Source organism: Bos mutus, chromosome 14, assembly GCF_027580195.1.
Source record: "Bos mutus isolate GX-2022 chromosome 14, NWIPB_WYAK_1.1, whole genome shotgun sequence".
In the NCBI taxonomy this organism is placed as follows: domain Eukaryota; kingdom Metazoa; phylum Chordata; class Mammalia; order Artiodactyla; family Bovidae; genus Bos; species Bos mutus.
This window is the reverse complement of record NC_091630.1, coordinates 49,610,960-49,631,873: the sequence shown is the minus strand read 5'-3', so window position 1 is coordinate 49,631,873 and position 20,914 is coordinate 49,610,960. Positions and strand designations below refer to the sequence as shown.

The following is a 20,914-nucleotide window of genomic DNA, read 5'->3' as shown; positions in this document are numbered from 1 at the left end:
AACATCAACGTGAATCAGCCATAGGTATACATATGTCCCCTCCCTCTTGACTCTCCCTTCCATCTCCCTGCCCATTGCATACCTCTAGATTGTCACAGAGCCCACGTTTGAGTTCCCTGAGTCATATAGCAAATTCCCATTGGCTATCTATTTTACATATGGTAATGTAAGTTTCCATGTTACTCTCTCCATACATCTCACCCTCTCCTTCCTGCCCCTGCTCCGTGTCTATAAGTCTGTTCTCTATGTCTCTCTCCCTTGCTGCCCTGCAAATAATTTCATCAGTACCATCTTTCTAGAGTCCTAATGCATATATATGCATTAGTATATGATTTTTATCTTTCTCTTTCTGACTTACTTCACTCTGTAAAATAGGCTTCAGGTTCATCCACCTCAGTAGAAATGACTCAAATGCATTCCTTTTTATGGCTGAGTAATATTCCTTTGTATATATGTACCACAGCTTCTTTATCCATTCCTCTGTCTATGGACATCTAGATTGCTTCTATGTCCTAGCTATTGTAAATAGTGCTGCAGTGAACCTTGAGGTACATGTGTCTTTTTCACTTTTGGTTTCCTCGGGGTATATGCCTAGGAGTGGGGTTTCTGGGTCGTATGGTGGTTTTATTCCTAGTTTTTTAAGGAGTCTCCACACTGTTTTCTGTAGTGGCTGTATCAATCTACATTCCCACTAACAGTGACACATGCATTTTTAACTTTATTAGTAATACAGAATTTCTCTCAAGAGATTTTGAGAGAAACAACAGTTTGTTATAATACATTTTGCTCCTGATCCTTGCCAACACTGGCTATCGTCAAGTATTTTAATGAAAGTTTTTTCTCATGGATTCAGTTATTGCTTGTAATACTTAATTTCCAGTAAGATTGAATGCCGGCTTTTCTCTTTTGCTCATTTTTATTGCCCACTTATTTTTTTCTTTAGATTTGTGTGAATTTATTATATATTTTTGGACATCAACTCTTGTTGGTCTTGTGTGTCTCAAATACCTTCTTAAATTTTTAGGCTTGTCATCACTTTTTAAATAGTGGCTTCTGTTAACAGACATTTTTAACATTAACTTATGTTTTGTTTAAGAAATCTTTTCTACTTAACATCATAAAAGTATTACTTTTTATTTTCTATTGAGGATTCTGTTTTTTATCTTTAATCTACTTGAAATTTTTTTTAATATTATAAGAAGTTGGAACATATTTTCCCCTATATGCATAATAAATTTCTTGTAACCATTTATTGAAAAGTTCATTTGTCCATAAATGTGCATGCTTCTGGTACCTTGTTTCTGGACATTCAGTTTTCCTCTTTGGTCCATTTGCTTATATCTGTTACTCTATTGGGTTTGGAGTTGCTTTGTATTTTAGATTAGTATGAGAGAATTGACATCTTTACATTTTTGAGTCTTTCTACTTATGAACAAAGCATGTTTCCATTTAATTAAATATTGTAGTGTTTTATGAAAAAGTCATATAATATATTCAAAAAGAGCAGGCAGATTTTTGTTAAATTGATTCCTAAGTACCTTGTGTTCTTGATTATGATTGTAAATGGTATCTGTTTTACAAGTTACATTTTAAAACTTGTTGGCATATAGGAATGAAAATTATTTTTCTAGTTTTATCTTAAATTCAGTAAACTTGCTAAACTCATTAATTTGTAACTTGTTTCTGAATTCTCTTGATTTTTCTATATAAAAAATATATGTGAATGATAATAGTTTTGTTTCTTCTTTTCGATTAAGTGATGAGATTAATTTGGGATAACCACACTGAATACTTTCTGTTAGAAAATAGAAATAATGAGAGGTTTATAGAAGTGAGTGGTTCGTCAGTTCAGTTCAGTCGCTCAGCATGTCCGACTCTTTGCTACCCCATGAATCACAGCATGCCAGGCCTCCCTGTCCATCGGCAACTCCTGGAGTTCACTCAAACTCATGTCCATCGAGTCAGTGATGCCATCCAGCCATCTCATCCTCTGTCGTCCCCTTTTCCTCCTGCCCCCAATCCCTCCCAGCATCAGGGTCTTTTCCAATGAGTCAACTCTTCACATGACGTGGCCAAAGTATTGGAGTTTTAGCTTTAGCCTCAGTCCTTCCAATGAACACCCAGGACTGATCTCCTTTAGGATGAACTGGTTGGATCTCCTTGCCGTCCAAGGGACTCTCAAGAGTCTTCTCAAACACCACAGTTCAAAAGCATCAATTCTTCAGCGCTCAGCTTTCTTCAACAGACCACCTCTCACATCCATACATGACCACTGGAAAAACCATAGCCTTGACTAGACGGACCTTTGTTGACAAAGTAATGTCTCTGCTTTTTAATATGCTATCTAGATTGGTCATAACTTTCCTTCCAAGAAGTAAGCGTCTTTTAATTTCATGGATGCAGTCACCATCTGCAGTGATTTTGGAGCCCAGAAAAATAAAGTCTGACACTGTTTCCTCTGTTTCTAGCAGCTCGCAAATCCTGCTGGACAGATGTTATCAGGTCTTTCTGTGCAAGGTGTTGGGAGGTGTTCCTTAATTGGGCCCTGGTTCTATTCCCTGGGAGTCCCCATCCATTGTTTTCCATATCTTGTGGCTTCACCATCTGAACGTTTCTTTCTTTCTTTCTATTTTAACCTTTTGGCTACTTCTGAAGAAAGCATTGGAAAGGATTCCTTTGAGTAACTTCTTCAACTTTCTGACTTTATGTAGAAAAAATGGAGTTGCTAAAGGGCTATTTATTATTTCTTGAATAGTCTCAGTCCTTTTTCTTCAGGCTAATGCCTTTGCTAACTACCTCAAATAATTTTTGTGTTTCCTGGGTATTTGATTCAGAGAGTAAGTTAACATTTCAAAATTGCACAGGCCAAAACTGATTCTGAAGCTGTAAATATGTTTATGGATTTTTTTTCTTCCTAAAACGTCTTTCCTTAATCTGCAAATACAGGCTTAACATATAATAGTATTACTGTTAATTTTCATTCTTATACTTCAAATAATATTAAATTGTGGCAGATAAATATGCCTTTTCAGTAATCGCAAGTCATTAATTTGATTGCATGATTTCACAGCTGACAGCTTTGATTTCCTAGCTTTGGGAATATAAATACAGAAGGATATCAGATCAGTTGCTATGTTATGCAAACACTAAAAATTATTTGCTACATTTTCATGAAGGTTGGGGACTCAGTATCAGGATATCTAACTATTTTGTCACTTATTATCACTTGGATAAATGTTCACTAAGTATGTCTAAATCATATTTCACATGTTATTTTTGGTGTGTATTGGTATATTAATACATACTACATTGTATATATTTTAATATTGTATTTGTATAATATTTGGGGGAATTGTAAAGATTCAGTTGATCAAATCTAAATTTTAAGGAATTGTTCAAGACTCTTGTAGTATTGCAAATTATAAGCCTATTTCTCAGATTAAGGTATTTTATAAAATATAATTATAAGTACATATTTATCATAGAATATTGAAAAGACATGCAAATGCCAAAAGAAGAATTAAGAATTACCTGTAGTCCCTCCATTCAGATAAAACCATTAAATTCTGGTGTTACCATTGTGTTTTCCAGTAAATCAAGTAGTGTCTGGCCCATAGTGAATCATAATAAATATAAAAGAATGGATAAATGAAGGAGTTAGTCTATGAATGATGCATTGATGGTTTATAGTAGAAACCCTGAGAGGTTTTGATTGTCGTTTTTTTATTGAAAGTGCCTGACTTTAAGCTTTGATTGCTGAGGCATCTACCTCAAAGGTGGTGTCCATGGAGTTTCCCAGGCAAGAATACTGTGGTTGGTTGTCATTTCTTTCTCCAGGGGATCCTCTCAACCGAGGGATTAAACCCAGGTCTCCTGAATTGCAGGCAGATTCTTTACTGACTGAGCTGCCAAGGATGCTTACTTCATTGGTAGCTCTCACTAATAAACATATTTCAGAGATCCAGGTCCCACCCCCAACTTGTAGCTCCTTTGTTTTAGAGGTGTTAGTTGATTTTAATAATCTGATGATTCATTTTTTTTTCAATTGGCCACTTAGTTTTTCTCTTCCCACTTTACATTTCTACTCTCTCTTTTAAATTTGCCAGGGAAGAATGAGCCCATAAAAACCCATAGTCCCCACCTTTAACCCCAGTAAAAGCAGAAACTCAGGCCCATGCTTGCTCTCTTTCACTCTTCCTCTGTGTGGTACCAGATGTACTGTGTAATTCAAGATGCTGTAAGTCATCAATTCAGTTCAGTCGCTCAGTCGTGTCCTACTCTTTGTGATCCCATGGACTGCAGCATGCCAGGCTTCCCTGTCCATCACAAACTCTTGGAACTTGCTCAAACTCATGTCTGTCGAGTCTGTGATGCCACCCAACCATCTCATCCTCTGTCGTCCCCTTCTCCTCCTGCCTTCAGTCTTTCCCAGCACTGGAGTCTTTTCCAGTGAGTCAGTTCTTTGCATCAGCTGGCCAAAGTATTGTAGCTTCTGCTTCAGCATCAATCCTGCCAATGAATATTCAGGACTGACTTCCTTTAGGATGGACTGGTTGGATCTCCTTGCAATCTAGGGGATTCTCAAAGAGTCTTCTCCAACACTGCAGTTCAAAAGCATCAATTCTTTGGTGCTCAGCTTTCTTTATAGTCCAACTCTCACATCCATACATGACCACTGGAAAAACCATAGCTTTGACTAGACAGACATTTGTCGGCAAAGTAATGTCTCTGCTTTTTAATATGCTGTCTAGGTTCATCATAGCTTTTCTCCCAAGGAGCAAGTGTCTTTTAATTTCATGGCTACAGTCACCATCTGCAGGGATTTTGGAGCCGCCAAAAATAAAGTCTGTCACTGTTTCCATTGTTTCCTCATCTATTTGCCATGAAGTAATGGGACCAGATGACATGGAATGTTGAGTTTAAGCCACTTTTTTTTTCACGCTCCTCTTTCACTTTCATCAAGAAGCTCTTTAGTTCTTCTTCACTTTCTGCCATAAGGGTGGTGTCCTCTGCATATCTGAGGTTGTTGATATTTCTCCCAGCAATCTTGATTCCAGCTTGTGCTTCATCCAGCCCAGCATTTCACATAATGCACTCTGCATATAAAAGTTTAATAAGCAGTGTGACAATGTACAGCCTGTTCGTACTCCTTTCACAGTTGGAACCGTCTATTGTTCCATGTCTGGTTCTAACTATTGTTTCTTGACCTGCATACAGATTTCTCAGGAGGCAGGTAAGATGATCTGGTATTCCATCTCTTGAAGAATTTCCTACAGTTTTTTGTGTTCTACACAGTCAAAGGCTTTGGTGTAGTCAATAAAACACAAGTAGATGTTTTTCTGGAACTCTCTTTCTTTTTCTATGATGCAATGGATGTTGGCAATTTGATCTCTGGTTCTTCTGCCTTTTCTAAATCCAGCTTGAACATCTGGAAGTTCATGGTTCACATACTGTAGAAGCCTGGCTTGGAGAATTTTGAGCATTCCTTTGCTAGCGTGTGAGATGAATGCAATCAGTCGTGTGGTAGTTTGAATGTTCTTTGGCATTGGCCTTCTTTGGGATTGGAGTGAAAACTGACCTTTTCCAGTCCTGTGGCCACTGCTGGGTTTTCCAGATTTGCTGGCATATTGAGTGCAGCACTTTCACAGCATCATTTTTTTAGGATTTGAAATAGCTCAACTGGAATTCCATCACCTCCACTAGCTTTGTTATTAGTGATGCTTCCTAAAGCCACACAAAGATGCTTCTGTAAATTATAAACCTTTATTTTTTCAAGTTGCCTGGTGATTATTGCTGAAGAGTGTCTTGCACTTAGAACCACAAGGGCTGGTTCAATAACAGCATTAGTTATTGGTAGGCTGAAACTGGCACATGAAGATATACCCATATGAATTTTTTAAACAAAAATTAGATCTTACAATAGGTATTGCTTTTTAATCTACTTTGTTTCTATACTGAGGTATCCCTAGCAGTTGTATGTCTTTGGTATTCATTTTAAAGTATTAAACGATGTAAATATTTAAAATATCATTTTAAGAGTCACATCATATCCTAGTTTATGAAAAAAGATCACGTTAGCATTTTTTAAAATTAGCATAGCATGCCTGTCATTGATACTGCTCTGCTTCAACCTCTACTGGATTTCTCTAAGTGTTAGTCGCTCAGTCGTGGCTGACTCTGCGACCCTATGAACTGTAGCCCACCAGGCTCCTCTGTTCATGAGATTCTCCAGGCAAGAATACTGGAGTGGGTTGCCATTTCCTTTTCCAAGGGATCTTCCCAACCCAGGGATTGAACCTGGGCCGCCTGCATTGCAGGCAGATTCTTTACCATCTGAGCCACCAAGGAAGCCCCTGGATTTCTAGAAGTCCAAAATGCTTTGCAGTTGGAGGCAATGTATCCTCCTAACCCTATCTCTCCTGGGCTTTGTTCTCTGACTCCACCTCAATTTCTTCCACATTTGAGAAATTATGTATCATTTTCTATCCACACCAAGCTCTTTCACTATGTGGGCCTTCCCATACACTCCTCCTTGTGTTGCAAATGCTAATCCTCCCCTCTTCCATCTTGAGAACAAAACACAGCCTAAGAAATCCAAATTTAAGATTTCATTCCTGGATCCTTTACCAAAACGGCCTTCATGAGTGGGCACCAATCCTATAGAGGAAGTCATCTGTAGAGATGGAAAGAACTATGTCAATTCAGAAAGAAAGGAAACAAAAGGAACATTTTGATTTGAGGAAGCAGTTTAAAATCTAGACAAGAATATTTCCCTATTGCCCTTTTCATGGCAATATGTTATCTAAGGCACAGAAATTCTTTTCTTCTCTTCAGGAAACTATGGCATTTAGTTCTTCTCTTCTGAGACCTCGTGTGATTGGAGAATGGATTGGTCGAGAAGAGAATGATGCTGACCCACTGGCCGCTGAAATGCTACAGCCCCCAATTCCCAGAAGTAAAAATGAACAATGGGAAAATGAAGACAGTAGCTCTAGCCCTGCAGGAAGGTGAGATGAGATGTCTTCTAAGATCCTAAACACTTTCATCATTTCAGACAAAAGGGAAATCACATGCATGATTTTGATGAGATAACTCTTAGCAATTTTATATAGAATATTATATCACATATAAGATAAAAATTAATTTATATCTTTTAAAATTAGAGTTTTCTCAGATTTGCTTTTAGATTTGGTTTTGATTTTTTGCTTTACATCTAGCAAGCTTATCATTTCTTTGCTACCAAAACCAAATAGAAAAATAATTACAAGGACATAAACTGTCGGTCAAGACCTACTGTAATATTGGACAAGACTGGCTTATTATTAATTAGGGTGAGGCTTAAGATTGGAGAGGGAAGACTTCTGATTTACCAGAGAGATCTAGTTATTCAGCAAGAAGAAAACTATTAAATATATGTTAGTCTGTGGTGGTTTAGTTGCTAAGTCGTGTCCAACTCTTGCTACCCCATGGACTGTAGCCCACCAGGCTCTTCTGTCCATGGTATTTTCCAGGTAAGAATACTGGAGTGGGTGGCCATTTCCTTCTCCAGGGGATCTTCCTGACCCTGGGATTGAACCCAAGTATGAAAGACTATACAAGGTAGAATTAGATGGAATATGTATAGAGAAACCTTGGTTTAGAACCATTTGAGTTTAGAGTTGATAACTATGATTGAATATAATTATTTACATTCTCTACAGTTTAACTTTTGAAATGATTTTGAAACTATTATAGTTTGTGAATTTGGAAGTCCCTGATTTATTTCACTCAATCCTATGATGCTCAAAATGGTTTCAGAAGATTTGCCCTAAATTTCCATGTACAGGCGCTCATGTGTGCTAAGTTGCTTCAATGTGTCTGACTCTGAGATGCTCTGGACTATAGCCCTCTGTCCATGGGATTCTCCAGGCAAGAATACTGGAGTGGGTTGCCATTTCTTTCTCCGGGGGATCTTTCTGGCCCAGCCATCAAAGTTGCATCTCTTTATGTCTCCTGCATTGGAAAGCAGTTTTTTACTACTGAGAAGCCCCCTCTATATACTACTAGAAGTCAGATGATTTTGAAAAGTCTAGATAATATTTTTTAGAAAAAGTATATTCAGTATAACTATTTCTTGTAGTACTAACTGCAGTGAGTAAAATTTGAAATGTAGATGCAAACTTCTATGAGGAAGTTGGAGTGAAAAGGCATTATCAAGGCATGGTTTACACAAGATTGAGGAAAAATGCTCATGGACTGAAATGTGACGGTAACTTAAACTTTCTGTGAGTGTTGCTAGCTGAGCGCCACAGAAGAGTTTTTCCTGTGCATGGCATAGCCACAGTAACTTTGTGTTTCCTACATTAAATTTAGCAGCAACCAATAACCGTTCTTTCTCAAGGAGAAAATTGTATTTTCTACAATGTAATAGCTTTCAGGGTTTTTTTTCTTTAACTTATCACTTGGTTAGAGGGAAGGAAATTCAGAATACTCATTTAATGTGCTTCAGGCATATAGAAAATTGATTCTGTTTCCATGAGAAATAACTTTTAAATTATTTAAATAGTTGAAGTGTACTGTATAAGGAGAAGAAAACCATTTCTAAAAATCCATTTACCTTCTTTCGTGAAATGTCAGATCAATTTCACCTGTCAATGAGGGTAATTTTATTTTTAACACTAGACATATGAAACACACTAGACCTTTATCTTTATTCATTGCTAGATCTTTAGTTCTTAAATATAAAATAGAGAAATGTCAATTTTCATTGTGCTTTCATTTAGTCATAATAATAAATAGGAGCTATTTACTGCAAATGTTAGCCCTTCTATTTTCTTCCTAGCTTCAGTGAGCTTTTATTTCCTCTTGAATATCCAATAAAGGAGACTTTCTCTTCCAATCCTACTAATATCCACTACCCAGAAAACTCAGTCCATGGAGCTCTCGCTCAAATATTTGTTTTGAAAGCTTGTTTTCACTTTTATTTTGCTCTATCTTTAAATAATGAGTTGCTATATTACCTCTATCTTTAAATAATGAGTTCATATATTACCTTTGAAATGAAGGAAGTGGTGAAAATCCTGCTCAGATGCCCCATTAGAGAAAAAAGAAGGCGTACTTTCTGAACTAAATTTAAAGAGTAGCAATAAAGTTATGGGTTAGAAACTATATTCCATCATCTAATACAAAACGAAGATTTCTGAATTTATGCCAGGAGCTCACACAGCACTAAATTTGACTTGAATGAATAAAAACAGATTGGGGAGCAATTTCATAGTGACTCAAGAGTCTGTTACTAGAGTATTAGCTTTTGCCCTTGAATAGTAGTAACCTTGTTTTATAACATAACAGTCTTAAAAATCAGCAGACTAATTACATTCTAGACTCCTGAAAGAGAAGACTTAATTTTTAAGGATGACTTCTGTTTTTCTCTCCCCCACTGGACCTCCTACATTGCCATTGTCAGTAGACATCTGCTATGTGAGTAAAGGAGGCACAGAAGACTGTGAGCAGACATCTAATAAATAAAAGTTATTTATATGAAGGGTTGTTCATAGTCTATCTTAACATTTTATCTTTTTTCCTATTATGGATTACCCTCCTGTTAATTGCTCAGGTCTTATTTGAATGGTTGTTATTACAATACCCAATCTTTAGTACATCGCTAATTTTCCCTCTCATTCAGAACAAATACAGACAAAATAGGCTGGACTTTTCATCATTAGATTAGACAGGATTAAATAAATTGTGCAGTAAACCATTGAGAGTCTTATGAATAGACTCTTACCCACCATATTTTCCTGGAACTTTTAAAAAATGATACACTTGGCCTGAACTTTTTCCTTAGGTTCTATAAATACAGCATTGTGTGAAGAGGGTAAACAACTTTAGTATACATAGCTGTCATCTGAAAGGTTAAGTGCTGGTGAAAATGAAGGCAATTATGAGGGCAATATAGAGAAACTAATAAAATAAGACAAGACAATGTAATTGTTAATTGTCCAGAGAGTTTAAGAAAGTAAAGCATCTGAACAAGAAGACAGAAGAAAGAGTCATAAGAGAGAGGCGACTGTGTTAGGGAACGATGGCATGCTTTCTATGATTGTCATGTGCTACCATCTGACATTGGTTGCTGTGGCTTGTCTAGGTGTTTAGTGGGAAGCATATATATTCATTGCACATTTAGAGTTATTAAAAATAATCACACATTGATAATATAAATATAAATAAAAATTGAGTTAATAAGCCTATATACTTATATTTTGAACCATCTTAATTAGAATTTTCAATAGCTGATAATAGACTTCCTAAAATTACTTGCTAAATTATAATTGAATTTTTAAATAGGCTTATCAAGCCTTGAAAGCCTAATGAAGCTCCTCTAAGATGAACCACGTTATTAAAGTAAGAATAACATCAATAAATATTATAGATCTTGTAAATTGACTTTATTCATTGAGAGCATTGTTATCAGATGTAAGTATGCCATAAAATGAATAGAAAATGTTATGACCTGGAAATATATATTAAATATTGAAAGCTAAATTCACTTCCCACAGGCAGTGCTCCTTTTCACTAAAGCTCATAATTGCTTCTGATATATCTGTTAACAAACCCTAGAAATGTTCCCCTCCTCTTAGAGCTCCTCTGCTGGCAGCTAGAAAGAAACAACAAACAAGAAAATATATTAATTTATGCCATAAATTCAAGTAGTGATAAGAGGTATGATGGAAAATAAACCAGAACAAGAAAGAAGAAAATGGATGGAGGGCACTTTAAAAAAAAAGAAGTCAAGAATAAAGAAATAATCATAAAATTGTCTAATTTTGGCTGTTGTGGGCATGTTAGAAAATACATAATACATGTGGCAGAAACCATATCAAACTTAGTAATTTCTTTGCTATTCTCAAATATTCTCCCTTGCAGATTTTTAGCATAAAGAATATTGATTAATCAAAAGTGATTTTGCCAAAATAATTTAAAAACAAATCTTAAAAATATCTAAAACATACAAAAATTATACTTTATAACTCACAAATTTCTCTTTAAAACCAAAAAAGTATATAACTATCATATATTTCAGAATGTTGATGAGGTAATTTTAATATATTAAAATTTTGCTGTCATTTATTTAAGAATATATTCATTTATTTAGTCAGGAAATACTTACCCTGATTCAAATAGTCATTTTATGAAACACATTGCTAGTTGTCTTTGGACTCAGACTCAGATGGACTCATTATTAGACAGCTTTTTGGAGTCAATCTGTGTCTCGTTCTGGTAGCGCACCACCATCTTCATGACCAAATGATGTATTTTAATGAGACTACAGAAAACACTTGCGTCACCGTTCATGAAATGGTCTCGGTCATTGTCAGCTGATGAATGGGAGTTTGTCATCTGCTGCTTGTTCCTCAATATTCACATTCCAGTCTATTCGTTCGTTTTTCTTTCGTGTCACTACCTATCTTTCCATTTCCCTGGATTCTCACATCTCTGAAGTTGGAGGACTCATATTACATCTACTTTAATTAATTCATATTTTATTAGAAAATATGAGATTCAAAAAGAAAGTGTGAATTTGTTAAATATTTATTGAGCATTAATTAGCGCAAGGTAATGTGCTAGGTACTGGTCGAGACCAATATGGAAACAAAAACTGCAGACTCCAAGTATTGGGTTGACCAGAAAGTTTGTACAGATTTTCCCATAAGATGTTATGGAAAAGCAGTACTTGCTTTAAAGTGAGGAGAATGGCAAGGACATATGTCTTATTTCTGCAGCTCAGTGCCCACAATACCTGGTACATAGCAAGAAGTTAATGTCTTGCTAAATAAATTATAAAAATATCACATTTAGACATATAAAGAAAAAAAAGAGCTCTTTTGCATAAATCAAAATGCAGCAATTAAGGGTGAAACTTTTTGTGATCTCTTCAACAACTTGGGCCTTAATGCAAAGAGAACCTGTTAATTTCTGATTAAGAGTCAAGACAAAAGGCACAGATTTTCCAACTAAGCTTCAGTAGTGAACTAAACAAGCTTAGCAGATAGCTCAAGAGAGGAATCATCCAGTTTTCCTACAAAAGAGACCACGCAGGGCGAGAAAAGTCTAACACTTACCAACCTGTGTTCATAATCAGAATGTGAAATAAAAGGGAGCAAGGTCAGACCCCCTGAAAGAGTGGGGCCAGGAGGAGGAGAGCAGATATCAAAAGGCAGACCATCCAGTGGGAGGAGGTAGAGGGGTCGGCCACTTTCAATTGTCCTTTTCCAGGTGATCCTTGTTTAGAACTTGTGTTAGACCAAAGCAAAGTGGAGTCCTGAAGTATATTAATGGGCTTTCCCACATGGCTCAGTGGTAAAGCGGAGAAGGCAATGGCACCCCACTCAAGCACTCTTGCTTGGAAAATCCCATGGACGGAGGAGCCTGGTAGGCTGCAGTCCATGGGGTTGCTAAGAGTCGGACATGACTGAGCAACTTGACTTTCACTTTTGAGTTTCACGCATTGGAGAAGGAAATGGCAGCCCACTCCAGTGTTCTTGCCTGGAGAATCCCAGGGACAGGGGAGCCTGGTGGGCTGCCGTCTCTGGGGTTGCACAGAGTCCGACACGACTGAAGCGACTTAGTAGCAGCAGCAGTAGTGGTAAAGAATCTGCCTGCCAGTGCAGGAGACACAAGAGATACAGGTTTGATCCCTGGGTTGGGAAGATGCCCTGGAGGAGGAAATAGCAACCCACTTCAGTATTCTTGCCTGGAAAATTCCATGGAGAGGGTAGCCTGGTGGTCCATGAGGTCACAAAAAAATGGACATGACTTACTGACTAAACAACAACAACAATATATATAGTCATTATACATTTAGAGTTTTTATTAGAAAATCTACAAACAAATTTTCACTAGATTATTTTGCTAACATATGCTAAAGCTGAAACTCCAGTACTTTGGCCACCTCATGCGAAGAGTTGACTCATTGGAAAAGACTCTGATGCTAGGAGGATTTGGGGGCAGGAGGAAAAGGGTATGACAGAGGATGAGATGGGTGGATGGCATCACCGATTCGATGGACCTGAGTCTCAGTGAACTCCGGGAGTTGGTGATGGACAGGGAGGCCTGGCGTGCTGCGATTCATGGGGTCGCAAAGAGTCGGACACGACTGAGCAACTGAACTGAACTGATGCATAGATTTGCAAAGCAAAATAATCTAGTGAAAATTTGTTTGTAGTTTTTAATTAGTTACCACAGCTAACTGATAATGTCATCATCATTGAAAATTCACATTGAACTATTTCTTCAGCTTAAAGGTGGAGCTCAAGACTAAAGGACTAAAACAGCAGCAACAGCAGCACAAGAAACTTCTGGCAGCCATGCTTTCTCAAGATTCTTTTGAGTCTGTCCATAGTCCCACCCCATCTGTAACAGAAGAAGATATTGATAATGAAGATGATGCAATGGAATTGCTGGGTAATTTTAAAAATTAATAATTTCTCTTTTTCTTCTCTGGCATTGTAAAAGTGTGTAGTGGTTTAGAGATTTTAAAGGTTTTGAGTGGTTTTGTCATAGGGGAAAGAAACCATTTAACACACACTTTTCATTAGACTTTCATGGAGTTGCATGTGAGAATTAAGTTGAAATCAACTCAGCATGTAAAATATTTATCAGACTATATTTTGTGCTTTGTATAGGCAGTACTTACCTTCTCCCTGCTTAATCAGTCTTTATTCTCTGTGCAATTGTGATACAAATTCAGGTCTGTCTGTTTTATTCTCTGATTATTACTGCCTTGGTCACATCTTTTGTCTATACAATATATCCAGAGTACCTATTTCAGAGTTCATTCCAAGCTGTCTCACTATTGTTTCAAAGATATTTTAGAAAAAGCAAGTTAAACTTAAAGGGGCAGATAGTAAATTAATGTTTGTATGTCTTCCATAAATGACAGGAAAGTTTTCAGAGATTTCAGTGTTTTTATAGTCTTATTACTTTTATGGAAACCTTATTGATGTTGTATATATAGGAAGTCCTTTTGTATCTTTTAATGAAGTAGATGTCTATTTTTGTTTCATCAGAAATCTCTGCATAGTAGTTTGTTTTTTAATTGAAATTCCTTTTGTAAAACCATATTTTCAAAGAAAGAAATGAAATTTTATTTCAGAGTGAATGATCCACATATAAAACAGAGTTTTTATTTCAGTGATGTTATCTATTATATTCTAAATAATTAGGACAACTTTCAAATATTTTGTAACATTATACTAGGAAATGAAAAAATGATAAAAATCATTTGAATTTTTCAAATAAGTTTTACGTATAGAAAAAGGACCCCCAGAAATACACAGATTTTTTTAAAGATTTTTTTCTAAACTAGCTTCCTGGGTTTTAAGTGTTTATGGCAGTAAAATATATTATTATAATAAATGATATAGGTCTCCAAGGATAGGCTTACAAAGTGTTATTTAGTTAGTGATGGCAGGTTCACTGATCTCTGATGTTATAATAACTGCATTAATTCCAAAATTGAGAAGACTGTGTCATGGCATTTTCGCTTCATGCTGTCCATCTTTTTTTTTTTTTTTTTAAAGAACTGTTAAGTTTTGTTGTATTTTGTAAGGGATCTCATCTCCCACCAGATGTGCCAGATGCGGTGCCTGTGCCTTCATCCAACTTCCATTCAGCAAACGTTTACTGAACGCTAGGCACTGGGCTTAGTCCTGGGGATGTAAAAATAATGGTGGTTTCTGTGTATGTTCCAGTTTTCAAAATGAAAGTACAAATACATCACTCAGTTTTCATTACAGGTGCTAATTTGGTTAAACACAGAGTCGTACACAGGAATAGCATCCATTGTGGAAGTAGGGGCCAGTGATCAAGGAATGCTTTCTAGAGAGACTTGTTCCTCTGCTAAGTCCCGGAGGATAGGTGGATGGAGTTTGGCAGGCAGAGTGTGGTCCTGACCCTTGCAGCTTTGCTGATGCAGGAATGGATTCTTGTTGTGCTCCATGACACTGCCTATATGTTGTTCCTCTGCCCTCATCAGTAGCAGTGAAGGGGGCGAGTCTGCAATAGTGACTGTTCATGGATGTGGCCTGTGTGACATCAGTGTTGATGTATCGGTACGTGGATAATCGGTTGTACAGATATCCTTCTGTCTTATCCCTTTCCTTTAAATGACAGCTCATGGTCAGTTGATACCCATATGAAGGCAGTTTTACCTTATCTTGCAGAGAGTATCTTTTGAAGAAATCCAGGCATTCTCTGAATCGCCTTGAGATTCCTGAGAGCCTCAGGAATGTCTTATCAGAATGGTTGCTGTTGTTCAGTTGCTCAGTAGTGTCTGACTCTTTGCAACCCCATGCCCTGAGGCCCACCAGGCTCCTCTGTACAGGGGATTTCCCAGGCTAAGAATACTGCGGTGGCTTAGGAACTCATCTTGTTTCAGTAACACCAAGGGATTCTTTAAGGAGACTCAGGCGTCCACTCAGTATTGGCATCCCTATATCTCAGCTCTGCTGTTCTGAAGTTTCTAGTCTCCCAAGATGAAGACCAAAGGACTGGGTTTTGGAGACTTCCTAATGTGAGCAATTAATAGCTGGGTCTCAGTTTTGTTTTGTTTTAAATAGACACTTCAGCCTGTGGTCTGAACAAATTTAAAAATGAAGTAGTTGGAGGTTTGGACTTTTCTCCTTCTGAAGTCTGCATATGTCAGCACAGGCAGATGGTGGTTTACTAACGCTTGTCTCTAGGTTATGAGATTTCTCTGCGATAATATAGAATATTCCAGGCACACTTGGATGTCCCCTAAAATGATGCCATATACAACCCTGTTGCCTAGCTGTCTCAGTGAACAAAGGTCATAATACAGAAAACTCTAAGTAAAATGTTCTTTGAATATGAAATATATTTGTCTCTAAGGCCCTAATATTTCTACTCATTAATATTATTCTATTATTTAGAAATATTTATTTAAAATGTAGACTCAAAGTTTTTTTCCAAAGTAGTATATGTAAGTTCGTGACTTATAATGTTAGTTATGCCTTTAACTAATGTAGTGAATGGCTCATCTCTTACATGAAATCAAACAGATGTCCATGAATAATTTCAGTTAGCGAAGGAGCTAAGAATTTTTCAGCCATGATATAGTAGTAGAGGAATATGTGAAGTACAGGTATGAAATAAAATGGTTATTAAGTTACTCAATTTTAAGAACTGCATCTTCAGTAGGTTTGTGCATTCCATTGGATTTTAAATCCTACATCAATCAATTGATGCAACATTCCTTAATCAATTTAGAAACTCTATAGTATCTATCTTCTTAGTCCTTTTAATATTAGATTTGCATCTTGTTGTTTATTATTAAAGAATTTTGAGATAATCATTTTGAAACTCTGATTCTAGAAAAACATAAGTGAAGTGATTGTACATATTTGAGGGAAATATAAATACCAAGTTCTTGAACTTATTTGAAATCGAATTTTAGCATGTGAAATCATTGTAAACTGCAACAGAGACATCTGGTATTTAAAATATCTTTTTGAATCTACAACATTGTTTAGAATGAATTTACAATAGCTTATGTGTTTTAAAGGTTTAACTTGTGATTGTTAACTATACTGTAATTGGCTGAAAGTTTTATTTATTATGCATGGGAAGCAGTCTATACACTTTGTGCAGTGATAAATAAGTAAAAAACATAATTATCAGTTAACGTTAATATAAGAGAAGATTATTCCTAAGTAAAAACTTGTTGATTTGAAGGGAAAAAAAACTTTTAATTGAATTAGTAGAACTTATTAAGAGTAAAATTATCGGTCCTTGTTTTGTTTGTTCAGGAATCTAGTATTATTAATATATGCTAATATTTAATTCTTCACAGTTGTGTATTTGTGAATTTCTTTTCTAAGTGTACTAGACAAGTGAAAATATTATAATACAGTATTTATAATTTTAAGTAGATTATTTTCTATAATTACTTAAAATGCTATTTAAAAACTCATGATATAAAAGTAGCTTTTAGTATGGAATTAAGATATACATGTGTGTGTGCTCAGCTGTGTCCGACTCTTTGCCACCCTATGCTCTGTAGCCCACTAGACTCCTCTGTCCTTGGGGTTTTCTCAGCAAGAATACTGGAGTGGGTTGCCATTACCTCCTTCAAGAGATCTTTCCGACCCAGAGACCAAACTCATGTCTCTTGTGTTTCCTGCATTGGCAGATGGATTCTTTACCACTATGCCACCTGGAAAGCCTGGAATCAATATATAGCAGAGAATAAAATATCCAAACTTGTGAAATTTTAAGATACAACAATTTTAAGCACCTCTGAAGTTGGTGCTGTAATTACAGAAAAGGTTGAATAAGATATCTGCCAATTCATCTCAAATTAAGTAGTTTTCAACTTCAAATATAAGATGTTGTCAAATATTTCAATAATTATGCTAGAATTGATCACAATGAATAGAATGAGGAAGAATATTCACATTATTTTTAGAGTTATTAAATTGAATAACTTTTCAAAAGTGGTAAAACAAATACCTGTATATTTTACTCCATTCACTTGCATAGAAGATTTGAGGAACCTCATTAGTTTAAAAGATATTTCAGCTTGTAAATGTAAGTCTATTTTCATTATATTACATGGAATTTTCATTTTATTTTTGATGGGACTTTCATTGCAGTTATGTGTTTGATTATTCTGTATATAATTTATCCTCATTTTAAATGTCATCAGAACTTTTTGAAAGCTACTTTTTTGCACATTTTAGTATGGTATTACTTTAAAAAGCTTTCTCTTAGATTTTTCACTGAATTGATGCTGAGACAAATATCTAAAAATCACTTTCCAGAGAGGCTATAAAAGAGAAACAGCTTTAGTCATGCTTTATAGTTCCTAGTTTTAGCTTATATATAATCATATCAAAATTAAAACTGTTTTACTGAAAACAAGGTGATTGCAAATATATTTTATTTATTATAAATTTAATAATTAAAACCAAGTATAATTATTCTGGTATTCTTTGCAGAATATAGTAATGGAATTTCTAAAACTCAGTTGGCAGTATCTTGCCAAATTATGTAAAATATAAACTTAATTTTCTGAAAGGACTTATTTGTCAAAAGTTTGACAATTTATTTTTTTTTAATTGGATGCTTCTTAAAACAGACCATTCATATTTGCAGAATAAAAACATGCATTTCAACTAATGAGAAATGGATACTGTCACTCATAGATGTTAAAGAAAAAAATGGAGAGGGCCTTTAAATGTTTAAAAAAAAATATGTCTACCTATCTCTATACCTGTATTTTAATAATCTAAAGCATATAATATGGTCTAAATCACAAAGCGACATTCTTTAAAACTTCATTTCTTTTGCTTATTGATTTTTGGGAACATCAGGATGTCAGAAAACATAATTTTAAAATGATATTCTTTGTAGAAATTTTTCTTTTAAAAAGTCTCAGGACTTTACAAAATTATATTTATGGATCCTTTAATACTGTTTACAAGATTGCTTTAAATATGGTTTAGAAATTCATTCAGCATATACAAAAGTAACTTAAAACAGAATTAGTACATATTTGAGATTAAAATATCCAAATTAGTGGATGTTAAGACATAGCAATTTTGAGCACCTCTGAAGTTAGTACTCTAAATTTAGAACATACTGAATAAAATACCTTCCATACCTCTCAATTTAAGTAGCTCTCATTTAAAAATATTAGATAGTCTCAAAAATTCCAGTAATTACACTGGCAATATTAACCAAACATTATAGAAAATTGGCACATATATTTTTAAGTGTTCACTAAATTAATTAGTACAATTGAAGAGCCAAGATGCATGTACACAGATGTGTGAAAATCTTTTTCACATGCTGAATAGTAAAGATTTCCTCCTGTTAAGCCATGGAATATATTATAAAAGAAATTCCATGAACTACTTCTGCTGTAGAGTTTGTCCTGTCTTTCTGAATTCTGACTTCATCTTGCTTTGTACCATCATTGCCTGCACACATGCCAAGTGAGCTTGGTTTAAAGTGTAACCTGAGTGGGGTTAATAGCACAGTCCTTGTCTTTCTGGATTATAGTGAAAACATTTGAGAAAATCCACTGAAACACATTCTTCCATTCAGCAACTATCACACATCTGGTATGTGAACAGTGCTAGTACATATTAATAAACTGCACTAAGAATATTGTGTCCTCTGTGGAAATGGCAACCCATTCCAGTATTCTTGCCTGGAAAATTCCATGGACAGAGGAACCTGACAGGCTGCAGTCTGTGGGGTTGCAGGGAATCGGACACGACTGAGCAACTAACACTGACCTCTTTAGGCTGTGAAAGAAGAGTGAATCTAGTGAATATTGGCATCTACATAGAAATCAAATATTCTGTAGCTCTTTGCTTTAGCTCTCAATTAGTCCATTAATTCATTCATAGGTTTGTTAACGTTTCCACTGACAGTGACTCTGCACATTCCTGGGAGTTCAAATTTGCACAAATGCAGATATGTTTCATAAACTGTCAACTCTTCAGGGATGATTCTTAAGACTTGTTTTGCTTAAAAATCATTTGAGAAGCTTATTAAATGCCAACTCATGTGGCCTTTATCCCCAATTTTTGTTTCATTAGATTTGGATACAGCCCATGAAGCAACGTTTTTCAACATAATTGCCCTTCCTCCCATCTTGCAAGAGATTCTATTACAGGTGTTGTTTAGAACATATAGTGAGGAACCCTAATCTTAGTATGTGAAGTCAAAGTGTTAGTCACTCAGTCATGTCTGACATTTTGCGACACCATGGACTGTAGCCCACCGAGCTTCTCTGTCCATGAGATTTCCCCGGAAAAAATACTGGAGTGGGTTGCCATTTCCTTGTCCAGGGGATCTTCCAGACCGAGGGATTGAACCCCAGTCTTCTGCATTGTAGGTGGATTCTTTACTGTCTGAACACCCAGGGAAGCCCATATGGTCAACACACTCTTTTGTTTGATGTGATATATCCTGAAGCAAGAGGAATAAAATATTAGAAAGTCTAACTTTTACAACAGAAAGTACATGGAATAGAGGTCTCTGAGTTAACCAAATTCTTTTTGAACTGTTTCCTGGAGATAAGGAAAACTCTTGCTAAAAAGCTCTGGGTGATGCAGTTTGTATTACCTTATTATCTCTTTCTTCCTGATATCTTATTTAGAGGAGCACTTTGTTCAGTTAGGTTCAGTTGCTCAGTCCTGTCCAACTCTTTGCAACCCCATGGACTGCAGCACGCCAGGCTTCCCTGTCTATCACCAACTCCTGGAGCTTGCTCAAACTCATGTTCATTGAGTCGGTGATGCCATCCAACCATCTCATCCTCTATCGTCCCCTTCTCCTCCTGCCTTCAATCTTTCCCAGCATCAGGGTCTTTTCTAATGAGTCAGCTCTTTACATCAGGTAGCCAAAGTATTGGAGTTTCAGCTTCAGCATCAATCCTGCCAGTGAATATTCAGGACTGATTTCCTTTAGGATTGATTAGTTTGATCTCCTTGCAGTCCAAGGGACTCTCACGAGTCTTCTCCAACACCACAGTTCAAAAGCGTCAATTCTTCGGTGCTCAGCTTTCTTTGTAGTCCAACTCTCACATCCATACATTACTACTGAAAAAACCATAGCTTTGAATAGATGGACCTTTGTCGGCAAAGTAATGTCTCTGTTTTTAATATGCTGTCTAGGTTGGTCATAGTTTTTCTTCCAAGGAGCAAGAGTCTTTTAATTTCATGGCTTCAGTCATCATCTGCAGTGATTTTGAAGCTCCCAAAAGTTACATGTTAGGAATTCTAGCATAGACCTGAGAACATGGTTCTGATGAGTTTCTATCTTATATTAAATCTTTATTTAGGATTCTTACCTTGCTTTCATTAGATGTGACTCATAAGCCTCCTTCACTGCCTTCTAG

General features: G+C 36.0%; 1 protein-coding gene across 2 annotated transcripts in view; it reads left to right on the top strand.

The window, feature by feature from the left end:
- C14H8orf34 (chromosome 14 C8orf34 homolog) overlaps positions 1-20,914 on the top strand; it is a 370,688-nt gene that overhangs the window by 112,898 nt on the left and 236,876 nt on the right. For both annotated transcript variants that reach the window (XM_070382834.1, XM_070382833.1), the window contains exons 6-7: positions 6,835-7,007; positions 13,277-13,443. In XM_070382834.1, the coding sequence (XP_070238935.1) occupies positions 6,835-7,007; positions 13,277-13,443 (340 nt within the window). The remainder of the gene's footprint in view (positions 1-6,834; positions 7,008-13,276; positions 13,444-20,914) is intronic.